We start from the raw sequence: 12,364 nt of genomic DNA, 5'->3' as shown, positions 1-12,364 counted from the left end.
TCTCATGTGACCAGCAAAATGTCCCCCCCTCCTGAAAGGGGAAGCGAAGCATTCGGTAATCTGACTCTGGTTCATTTGCTGCTCACCTCGAGACAAATCAACAGTGACATCACAACCTAGCTGTTCCAAGATGGCTGTGCCCCAGTGCAAGTCGCTGCAAACAAAGGTACCTTTGTATTATTAGCAAATACCGGTCAATTTCAGATTTGAATGCAGGGCTCATATCTTATCTCAGGTAAAAAGCAAATTAACTAGAGTCATATTACCGAATGCTTCATGTCCCCATTAAACGCCACAGAGGATAGAAGCCTGTGAGTGTCCCTGTTTAGCTGAGATGCCTTTCAACAACACATAACACCCCACCCCCAAGACTCACAATCCAATAACACAGTATTACCCCCCAATTCCCCCGTTTGTCAGAAGTGTTGCTAAGTGCTTTTGAAGTCTCAGTGAATCTTTTGAAGGTCAGTTCCTTTTGATATTACGTTAACCTTCTTTAAAGACCACTGAGACATAGCCTAAATGCCCTCAGGATAAGTCTTGTGGAACAAATAAAACTCTTTAAGCGGTTTAAAAGTTTCTGAGAGCTTTGAAATAAATAAAGCCTTTCTAGAGGCAGAGTATACTGTCCGATTCTACATTCAAACATCTGCAGAAAGAAACTCAAGGACACATTGATGAAATGGAGAGAGAGCGTATAGATGTGCTCAGTGGCATTTTCAGTCAGGCATCAGTGAACATAATCCACTGAAAAGTGTGAACCCGACATACAATTTATTATTTACGCTCAATAAATACTATTTATAAACTACAAAATAAACTATTGTTTCAGATATATTCAAAGCAATTAGACACACTAGATATACTTCAGTAACAACTGATTCAAATTGCCGATGTACATCACAGAAAAGTCTTTCAGCTGCAGCGATGCATTTTTAAAACTTCCTCCCCCCCCTCCCCCACTCCCACTACCACTCCCACTCCCACGTTTGTCTAACATGGCTTCCCGCCGTCGTGGGTGGAGGAACCAGTTAAACCAAAACAAAAGGACAAATGACAGCCATTAAAGGGTTAAACGCCTCAGAGAGCAAATGGCCCATAACCCCTCCAGTTTAACAAACCAGCCAGAATAGAAAAAAGGGGGGGGGGGGTGAGGCAATTAGTTCCTCATCTCCTGCTTTTTGGTCCAACACCCTGTGGAGGAGGAGGAGTTTGGGGGGGGGGGGGTTGTAAGGGTGCAAAACCATTTCACTTACGGACAAGCACCACAGTAAGCACCGTAATCTCCTTTTAGAGGGAGGGACCCCATCTTTGCAGTGAGGAGCCATGAGAAAGGGCGCTCCAATTCAATCAGCACCTGTTCAAACTTTCTCCCCTCCCACCTGTCCGCATGTGCAGCTGCTCGCCGCAGCATTCTCGTGGCTAATGACAACAATGGCCACCGTGTCATCGGGGTGGGGACGTCCCAGAAGACGGGCAGGGGGGTGGGGGTCACATGCCTTCCACATAACCACATTCCACACAGTCAACGGTGTCTCAATCTTCCATGCAGCCCCCCCCCCCCCCCCCCCCCCCCCCACCTTATGTGTCATTGCCCAGGCTCTGTGATTTCTAGCCTATCATCCTATTCTGTCCATCAGCATTCTCAGAAATCAACCCAGGGGCTCATCCCTAAATTGCGCTATAATGTTCTAATATGGAAAACAATACAATATTAGGTTCCGGCGGCAAGTCAATGAGCCTACAGTCAGACTCCCCGACTTCTCACCCACCCTTAGCAACAGGCCAGGGAATCCTGGACTGGCAATGAAAGCCAGTTTCCATAGAAACGTCAAGTGGGGCAATTCCGTCATGCAGAACTTTAGAATAGAACTCTCTAGTTCAGACTGCCCAAAGACCCATGTCAGCCAAATTTGTCTGTTCTGTAACATTGCCACACACACACACACACACACAGTTATTTAATACACGTGCACAGACACATTTATTTCGCAACCGCTGATGTCAGATTGTAAGCCGTGTACAGTACATCTGAGTCCCACTGGAGGACATTTTGAGGCCACAACCACATGACGCCTAATGCTGTACAGAGATACTAGGAATGCCATGGAGATACCCCGAATATCTCCCAATAATCCCCGAGCAGAATCACAGCTGCCAGATACTACGCATTTCTGAAATTCCAATCATGAGCGAAATTTGGTTGTGCCAGATTAAAAACATCAGGGATGGTAGAATTTTAAGGATGCTGGGCTGCCTTAACCAACTTAAAAATATCCGTAACATCTGCCAAAGTGGGAAACGGATAGTGGAGTTGGCCCAGACAAATGCGACCGGTTCCCCTGAGACCCCCCCAACCCTCCTCAGACGGGGCATCCCAGCTGAACTATGGGGTACGTTCAGGCCCGCCAGACCGCGGGCATGCTCTTGTGAAAGAGAGGCCTGATTTACTGAGTAACTCCAGCAGGACGCACAAAAGGGAGGGCCGTTTCCCTCCCACCACTGCCCCTCAACACAATAACACCAAAATGCAAAGTCATGGCTCCTGTCCCCACCATCCACACTCCCCTCCGCCCCCTCACCCCATTAGAATGCAACCGCATGGCTAAACACCGTGTGGTCGCGCTGGTCCACCGTCAGCACGCCGCTCGCTAACACTCTCCGCAGTGCTTAGCGAGCGGCTGCAAGGCGGCTTTCCTGTTCGAAGTCTCAGAACGGCTGTTCAGCTCGACCCAGCGCTGCTCATCTCCTCCGTGGCTTTTAATGTTTTTTTTTTTCTTTTTAATGTTATCTTGCGTTTGCAAAATACGCGTTTTCACTCCCAGCAAGCTGTAGAACTGTGTAATGACCCGACAGGCTACCGCTGCTGGGAAGTGGATTTATCACTGAACAACAGCTATTAGTGAATGAAACACAGCGCTGTAGCTAAAACACGCTGATAAATCAGGACCATTGATCTCTGCCCCCTTTATTCCTCTCCTGGCACCAAAAGGACACTATAAACGAAGCGGAGGCCAGATGTCTGGGCTGAGGGAGCCCCTCAAGATGAAATCCCAGGACAGCTGCTAGGAGTTAGCTGGACAGACAGCACTAGGTATTCCTCCCGTCTTGGTGAGGTCTCCGTACATAAAGTAACTTTCCATGAGCTTATCTACAGCGGTTCCTTAAATAATCTTCAAAGTTCCTTAAACGATCTTCATTTTATGTTACGACCGACTGTAAATTTTTAAAAGGTTAATTATGGGATTGTTGTGAAAACAGAATTTCTATGCCTTAAATGTGACTTTGTTGATGAAAACATCACAAGATTCCTGGTTGCTCACGTCATTGTAAGTTGCCCAAGATAAGTGCGTTTGCTAAATTAATGTAATGCACTAATATAACAAAAAACAGAAACCTTGGTGCCTTGTAAAAACTGATTTAATGTACTGGACTGTTCTCCTTCACTACATATTTACACAAACACTGTGATGATCTCCAGCACACAAGGGAAAAATATGTATACTAAGAGATACCAACAATGATGTCACACAGCAGAGGCGATGACCGCAAAAAGCGCAGTGGGACACAGCATAGCATGGTGTGGGTGTCGGCAAGACTATGACATCACTCCGTGGAGACTACAGTTCTATCAAATGCAAAAAAAGTTGGAGACCTATTTCACTGCCATTTGCAAAGACTCCACAAGATGTGCAAGCTCTACAACATTCATCTGAGCTCAAGATTTAGTTAGAGAGGAGGGGATTTCTAATACTAGAAACAAAATTGTATTGAATAAGTTTCCTTTTACTCATAAAGTTGAAGTAATAACATATAGCTACCAACACACGTTTTTAAAGGAAAGTACCTTGAAAACCAGGTGAAAATAGAGATCCTCCAACAAAACTAGACAACAATTAGAAACATTTCCCATGGAAGATGATTTGACGAAAGAGAGCAATTTGAATTTCAATCAATTCCTAATCAATCAAATAATCACCATGCACAAATCTTACATTACACTGTATACTTTAGGTAGATTCCTGCGATTCTGTGCCTTCCTTAATTTAACATTACATTACATTACATTACAGGCATTTAGCAGACGCTCTTATCCTGAGCGACTTACACAACTTTTTACATAGCACTTTACATTGTATCCATTTTATACAGCTGGATATATACTGAAGCAATGCAGGTTAAATACCTTGCTCAAGGGTACAACGGCAGTGTCCTTACCCGGGAATCGAACCTGCGACCTTTCGGTTACAAGCGCAGTTCCTTACCCACTGTGCCACACTAACCTGCCTACTCATTACTTCTTAACACTGTAACAGGTGACAAATTAATACTGTGTTCTTGGCTGAAACATTACAGTGTCATTTGTAAGACTGAACCAGTTCTGGTGCATATAGCTGACTGGCTTAGGCAAAGGAGGTCCAGTTCTTTGTGATCATATCGGTTTTTTCCAACAGCCTTTTGCATTTCCCTGAAACGTTCTAGCTGGTCACCAGTACAGTGCAGTTTTGTCCAATTCTATGCCTAAATGCCTAATTGAGAACAGCCCATCACACAAGTACTTGATATATATCATAAGAACCTCATATTTTTAAAAAAGCATATTCATTTTTAGCCTAATTCTCCTTCTTCCAGTATTCAGCCAACTGGTTCGAGTTATCGTTTGGGCCTCTAGTGTTGTGCAGTCCAACTGAGGAACTAGTTCTTTGTGCAGCGATGTTCTTTACGCTTCAGATCCCCTCATCCTGCTAACTGTGACTAGGAGCCCCACGGGGCAGCGCATAATTGGTCAAAGCGTCACCCAGGAAGGGAACAGGCGTTCCTGTTGACAGGGTATTCTCTGTCTCATTATGCCACAGTGACTTCTGCCTCATTTGTTCACAGTAGGCTATTCGTTACAGTAGGTTTTATTGGTTGGTGACGTGGCTGTCGTCTTATTGTGCTAGTTCCGCAGTCCTCAGCTGAAGTGGCGTTCAGCTGGTGTAATCCTGAGCGAAAAGGAGTGACAAACAGCTGCACGCATTTCTTTGGCACATACTCACTGCCAAAACTGAGGGAGGAGCACAACTCACATCAGTATCAACCACATAATCCGAACCATGTCAATATCACATCAAATGGAGAGAGCTCTGAAGCACATACAATTCAGTCCTGGCCCTAAGCTGGTTATAGTGTCAACCATTAGCAATTAGCTGATAATGCAAAGGACCAACAACAACTGTCTTATTCAGATACTGCAATTTTCTTACAGCATGTCTGTGTACATAGGTACATTCTTGTTCTAATATTGTACTGTACCATATTTCTGAGGCAACTCAATATTGTGTGTGACTGCTATGGTAACACTAAAATTCAGCTGAACTGAATTTCAATGAACACCATTGGCAATACAACAGTAATATAGTACATTTGCATTGCAAAAGCAAATAAATAAATATAGGCCCTAAATGAAAGCATAATACAATGTCTCTCTCATTCTCTCTCATTGTGGGTTCCGTCAGGATTGCGGCGCTTGTGAGTATGCATGCTTGTGGTGCTAAATTACATTGTGTGTAATTGTGTGTACTTGTGCACTGTACAGGCGGGAGCGATGTCTCTCCTTTGTAACTCTTCATTACTGGGTATTGGAACAGATCTCACAGCTTGGCTCACACTGACTTGGTGCCCTCTGGACAGATCTGCCACTAATTGCATTGCTCTCTTAATCTCTCAACCGAGTACGTTTTCTGCTCAGCACAAAGCACAAGTTGCTGTTCTACCCATGATTCATTCCACCCTTTGACAAGATTTAATAAAAACTGCTGAGTCATTTATCTGGATTGATTAGATAAATTCTAGCCAGATTTTTCAAGGAACTCTAAGGAAGGTCTCAGGGCCAAAATCTCTGATTTTTCGACCAGTGATCTACATCTTGGGCTACATATGATTGGAGTACAGTAGCAAGTACAGCCACCTCTTTGACCATGAACTAGCATTTGAGTGGAAACTACTGAATTCTCTATAAAAGCTGTGTTGTGTGTGCATCTTCTCAGTGTCTAAAATTCAGTAGCATAAAATTACAAATACAGCAGAGGAATAGCCTATTTCTAATTGTTCCTATGGGGTTTTTCTTTATGCTTGCATGGCATGCAAGTTGTCAGAATAGTCCAACCACACCATTTAATTGAAAATTGTCTATATAATGAGACCAGGAAACTGTTCAGTTATGTACAATTTTTGTGATACAATCACTGTCTTTATTTTTCTTTTTTTGTTGATTAACCTACACATGTGCAGCTGTTCTGATAGTATAATAAAGTCCAAGTTAACAAGGCAGCAAAAAATTGTTTGCGACCATTTGCTGTGGATCCTAAAATGTGACGATTTTTTATTGTGTTTTTCAGTGTTAATAATTATTAAACACATATAAATAATTAATTTCCCCCAAATCACAGACATATTTTAAAAAGCATCTGTGTGTATATTTTGTAACCTATAGCATTATATTGGGAAATTATAGGCTACTGTTAACAGCTGAATAGCCTTTTAATAAGTAGTCTAAATGCTTTGTAAATTATTTAAAGTTGTTGCCAACCTCTAAATTCTTACATTCATTCCTTTTATTCACTTCATATGTCTAAAATATTGCAGACAAAAGCAGGAGGCAATTACTTAAGTTAACTGCTCTGTTCTTTAAACAAACAACATTAATAAATCAGGTATGATTATATTTCTAAATGAATCCTTACATCCTGACATTACTTAGGCTACTCTTTAAACCTTTTGAAACATCATGTGAAAAACACCCATCAGGGTTGTTGGGTGGCTCATCTCATTAAAGCAGATTTCTAGCACACGCATGGCCCCCAAAGTCAGGTATCAAATCTACACCATGTCAGGGATGTTGCCCGGGGAGGGGAGGGTTTCAGCTTGGCCAAGGATTACAGCGTCTCCTTGGTCACTAGAGACCACCAGGCCCCCACTGGCAACCGGGCAGCCACAGCTGTTGAGCTGCATGTGAAAAGTCTTCCTCCATCACATTACATTACATTACAGGCATTTGGCAGACGCTCTTATCCAGAGCGACGTACAACAAAGTGTATAACCATAACCAGGAACAAGTGTGTCGAAAACCCTAGAAAGAAGTACCGTTCCAAGTCCAGGGAACAACCACATAGTTCAACTTGGACCCTGTAGGTTAAACTGGTTAACACTAACACAAATGAGAACAGCAACAACGCAGTCTATGCAAAAATACAAGCAGTAGTTAAGACGAGTGCATTAACTAAGTCACCTACTCCAGCTTGCGTCTGTGCAAGCCCAACTTGCTAACTGCCGTATGATAAGAAGCGTCGGTGACTCCACAGGCTTCAGACAACGCATGCTTGTCTGCACTCACACTCCACGGAAGACAGTGCAGTACTTTGCCAGAATGCTGGCGCGTGTCTAATTTTGTGTGATTTTACAACACCCACCTCTCAAACTGAGCAAAGTGGGATGTAGACACAATATGTTTTCATCACAGTTCCAGTTCTGACTACATTAAATGTAAGTCAACCGACATTTAACACATCTGAATCAGAAAACAATATACTATACCAAAAATACTAGCATTTTTAAAAGACGTAGGCTATTTAGTTGGAATACAAAGGCAGGTCATCAAATTTAATGGCCTTTGCCAGGCTTAGAGCATGCAACATACAACCTTACAATTTCCCAGAATTTTATTTTTTTCATATAATCAATATATGCTGTCCTTAATTCATGAAATCACAAACTCTGATGAACTGCAGCAGTTCTCCTTACTTACTGTAATGTAGAGCTCACTGATGACAGGAGCTGAATGTAGTTAAACCAAATGGGTAGTGCACTTTCCAAGGCTTCCACCTGTTCTAAAACATTATCTTCCCTGAACTTTCCATACTGCATACTCCCCTCACTTTGAGCTGAGGTGGGCTATCACATGCAGCATCAGGTGACACTATGTCCCCAGAAAGCTTCAAACCAATCATATAATGACTATGTCTTTGAAGGCTGGTCACACAGCACTGGAGCATGTCGTCCGGTAAGATGCTGCCAATAAATATCGCAATCGTAAAACGAAACCATTTTTATGAATATCAGCTCTTCAATTAACGTTCAGAATGCAGCCTCACATACTCACTCAAAATACAAAGTCATCATTATCATGGGTAAGCCTACTGTAGTTATACGCACATAATTCAATAATCAAAAGCCAAGCAGCGTCACGTACACTGGGACTGCGACTGGTGACTCGTGCATGCAATTCCGACTGCGTAGGCCGCTCTAATTCAGGGCAGCTGCCTCAACACAATATGTGGAAGTGTGGAAGTGCTAGTTCCCAAAGTCACATCGTCTAATTGGGCCAACAGACACGGGACTTTTCCTTCACAACAATCGGCCCTGTGTTTTCCCGCGACGAACTGGAGAGGACGCAGCTACAAGAACCAGTCTGGCCACATATTTTCCCCCGCTCATCTCTGCTCCGAGTGACTGAGTTTCGTCCACTGGCCTGTGTCCGAGCAGCTGGCTTGCTTCCTCGTGAGAACCACAGCAGCGACGTGACACCCTCTGGCCTGCACCCTACAAAAGCACTTTCCAAATGACTGTAGAGTTTACGGCAGCAAGCTTGAAGATCTGGGAAGTGACAGATCTTGTAGTGTCTACAAAATGCCACCTTTCAATATTGGGGACCTGTCAGTCAAACACAGCAAGCAGGCGGGCATTTCACACACAATATGCCACACCTCTACCAACAAGCCCCACAATGACCAGATGGTAAACTCATCTGGGTTGCAGGATAGGCTGCTCCCCCCAAAACAGATAATACCTAACAATTCATGAAACATGGAAACAAATATCTTTGTTCATACGATAGGCTCAGATACATTAATAATCGCTCAATACATCAAACCAAAAAGCAATTGCAGAGTTGTTTCAGCTGGTATTATTTGAGTCTCTTGTGTTGAACTTGTAAAGATAAATACCTATGAAATCAGGTCATTAGCAGGAAACGTTTGCCACTAGTTCAATGAGGCCAAGTATATCCTATCGCAAAATGAACTCCATGTAATGGACAAAAAAGTGACCAGTGCATTCTTCATTTAAAAAATACAGTGCATAATATGTGAAATGGTATTTTTATCAGTTGACCAATGCACTGAAGAAGTGCCTCATGTGCAATGGCAGGTAGATCCAAACACCAAAATATTGGCTACTGCCCCCATCATGATCAGTGAAAGCAGTCAACATCACTATCTACAGTGTGAAAAAAATCCGATGTTAAACTCTATATTAATTTAATTAATTGCTAGAAAATCGGCTCATGCTGCCATATGTGATATTGCCCCGGGAACTAAAACCGCAAATAATGAACATAAATTGATGAAGATAATGATAACGTCACCAATACGTATAGTAAAATGACAACACCGCATTATTAAAGATCTTCCTGAGCTGATATGGTTATTAATGCTACAAATAATGATAGCACAAAACTACTGAGGATATCCAGTGTATGCCTACAACATGTTTTCATTCATTTAGGGTAACATACAAAATTCCTTTCTTCTCTACTGCTTTCGTTAAATGTACACGTGAATAAACCAATGAAAGTTAAAATCTACAGTATTGAATAGCCTACCATGAAGAAATAAGCAGTGTGTAATTAATATACACAGCAATACATACAATAAAATGGTCTTCAATTAAATAATGTCAATAGGATTAATTTGTATCGCACGTGGAACTAGAACTAGAGTACCGGCTGGGATGTAGGGAAGCTATTTATATCATTTGACAGGGCGAGGCTCAACTCCCTGGAGCCGTCGGTCGGCAGAGAAAGGATACAGTAGACATATGTGTGGAAAGCTTTAATTTAACAAAATGGAAATATTTTGCTTGTGCAACAGCGAAAATAGCATAAATGTGCTCAATGTTGCGTCAAAAACACAAGTATAATGTTATAAGCAATTTGGTCAATTATCTGAAAGCCTTTGCGGATGCAACTGTGAAGACAAAGAGTGACTGCGATATAGGCAGGTAGCCTACTGGCGAACTATCCCATTATAGCCTATGGCATTTAGCTAGCAGCTAGCCTCTGCACGAATGCTTGTCTTTGTAATCAAGAATAATACGGTGGAAAGCTAAACTACCGGAAGAAAATGAATGATTTCCAATTCCAAACAGAAGTTTCTATAATGGCCCTTGGTTTGGAAATATTATAGAACTTGTATAGCTGTCTAAACAATGTAGTCTACGTTAGCTAGCGAACAAGCAGTTTTACTAATCGGCTTCCGATATCGAGTCTTAAAACGGTTTCAATGGTGAAGCAACTCTGCGATGTCAACAAAGGACAGTTTCCCTCTGCTTTGCAGTGATGCGGGCATAGCGAGTGGAGCTATCGGTCCGGGGTATAAACCTGTTTATGTAAACGACTTCACACAAAAACTCTCATAGGCAAATTATAGCAGGTAGCTGCTACCCATCAATCTATGGAGATACGCATTATTTATCGATCGGCACACTTGTTTGATGAACTAGACTTCGTTCTTTTAGTAGACTAGTTCACGACGAAAGCAGCAGGGGGTAATGCAGATCTTATAAAGCAACGGACTGGATTTACATATAGTGTAATTCTGAACGAAACTCATAGTGTAATTCTGAACGAAACTCACCTCTTCCAAACCAGCCACTGTGTTTCTACAGTGAGACATACGGGTGGTGAAGTTTGAGGCAGTGGGCGCTTTATAATCTTCATTAGTCTCGGCCACGAATTCCGACACTGTAATCTGGTCAGGCATTTTTAAAACTCCCTTTTAAAATTAATTCACAGTATGTTCCTTGGATGTTTAGTTTGCTGCTTTAGAATACGTTGACAGCCAAGGTGAGAAAAGTTCAAACTGGAACACTCTGATGAAATCGTTCCAAGGCAACCATTGCTGGATACGCACTGCTCCTACCAAACTGCCGGAATCACTGAATAATACCAATTCCCAGCGAGTAGCTACACAAGTCTAGCCAGTTCGGTTCTATTAGTGTGGTTCTCCCGTTTCTGCTGCAGGAATACAGCACTGTACCCTCTCCTTCAACTTGGAGGATCGCATCCAAACTACTGTAACATCCGGAGAGATGAGAATTTCCTTTCCCAATGTTTTATTTTTTTCCGAACCGCCGGGATCTCTCCTCTTGTTTGGGCACCGTGCGATGCGCTTGAACGGGCTATATAAAGTTCGCAGCCCTGAGAAATAAGAGATTTCAATGGAAGCGCATAAACTGACAAAGTAAAACTGGAGGGGGGATTCAATGGACAAGTCCTTAGCCAATGGAATAAGCGCAGTTAGATTAGATCCAATTGGAATTTGTGTAAGGCGTGGCCTCTTTTCAGGACACTGAGCATCTGTTTTTAAGGTGGAGATCGTAGTTACGGACGTCTCAAGTGATTACAATCGACTGTTGTAATCACACTCTTTTTTACAGATAACTTTTATAATTTGTCCTGCGCTGTGCCAGAGAACTACAGTCATAATGCTTTCCGGTCATACTGATTCGTCAGAGTATAGAATTATGGGGGAAATCATCTATCCTCGAACTTGTTCATCCTTCACGTCCGCTACCATAGACCACTTCGTGACGTAACAACTACACAGGTTGTCCGAAGATCCCTTCAATCAGATGATAAACCGTCATATCAAGAAAGATCAGTTGTGTATTGGAGGGACATCATTATTAATGATTCAAAACGGCTGTTAAAAATAGCCCGTTATTGACGGCGAAGAGATCTTTGAATTCTATCAGAAAAATTAATACTTGGAGAAAATTCAGTGATTTCAAACATCATAAATCTTGTATGCAATATCTATATGCACTCTCACCGCTAACAATGGTACAGTTACAATATGGCAGTTATGGCGCCAGACAAGGCCTAACTTAGCAGATGTCATCCCTGCCCTCTGTTCATTCAGAAAAACACACCCGTAGTTCGGTCTCAGTTCCTGGATATTGTGCTTTTCAATGGTAAAAATATATATATATATATATATATATATATTGATTGGAAAAATAAGTATATATTTCTTTGAAATATTTCATGATTGTTTCATAAATATTTAAATTGTGATATATTTTACCTGTTTATATACGGCTGTGTGTGATATATTTTACCTGATATGGCTGTGAAGCCTGTGTGTGATTTTACCTGTTTATATACAGCACCAAAGGCCTTTTCTGTCTCACAACCTTCCATTAAATCCATAAACACATCAATGTTATCTGATCATCAGAGACAGCACACACGCAAACTAAGCCCTCAGTAGTGGGATTCAAAGAGCTTAAGGAGTTTGTTTCAGCTTCACTGGGTTGAGATTAT

The 12,364-nt window shown here is 42.0% G+C and overlaps 1 protein-coding gene across 4 annotated transcripts in view; it reads right to left on the bottom strand.

The window, feature by feature from the left end:
- Positions 1 to 11,292, bottom strand: part of asap2a (ArfGAP with SH3 domain, ankyrin repeat and PH domain 2a) — a 62,247-nt gene extending 50,955 nt beyond the window's left edge. For 3 of the 4 annotated variants that reach the window (XM_035382501.1, XM_035382510.1, XM_035382517.1), the window contains exon 1: positions 10,674 to 11,291. In XM_035382501.1, coding sequence (XP_035238392.1) covers positions 10,674 to 10,799 — 126 coding nt within the window. In that variant the 5' untranslated portion in view covers positions 10,800 to 11,291. Of the gene's footprint in view, positions 1 to 10,673 lie in introns of all 4 variants that reach the window. The other variant, XM_035382492.1, reaches the window with a different exon arrangement.
- Between the last annotated feature and the right edge of the window lie 1,072 nt (positions 11,293 to 12,364).

Source organism: Anguilla anguilla, chromosome 1 (assembly GCF_013347855.1).
Source record: "Anguilla anguilla isolate fAngAng1 chromosome 1, fAngAng1.pri, whole genome shotgun sequence".
Taxonomy (NCBI): domain Eukaryota; kingdom Metazoa; phylum Chordata; class Actinopteri; order Anguilliformes; family Anguillidae; genus Anguilla; species Anguilla anguilla.
This window is presented reverse-complemented; position numbering and strand designations above follow the sequence as displayed.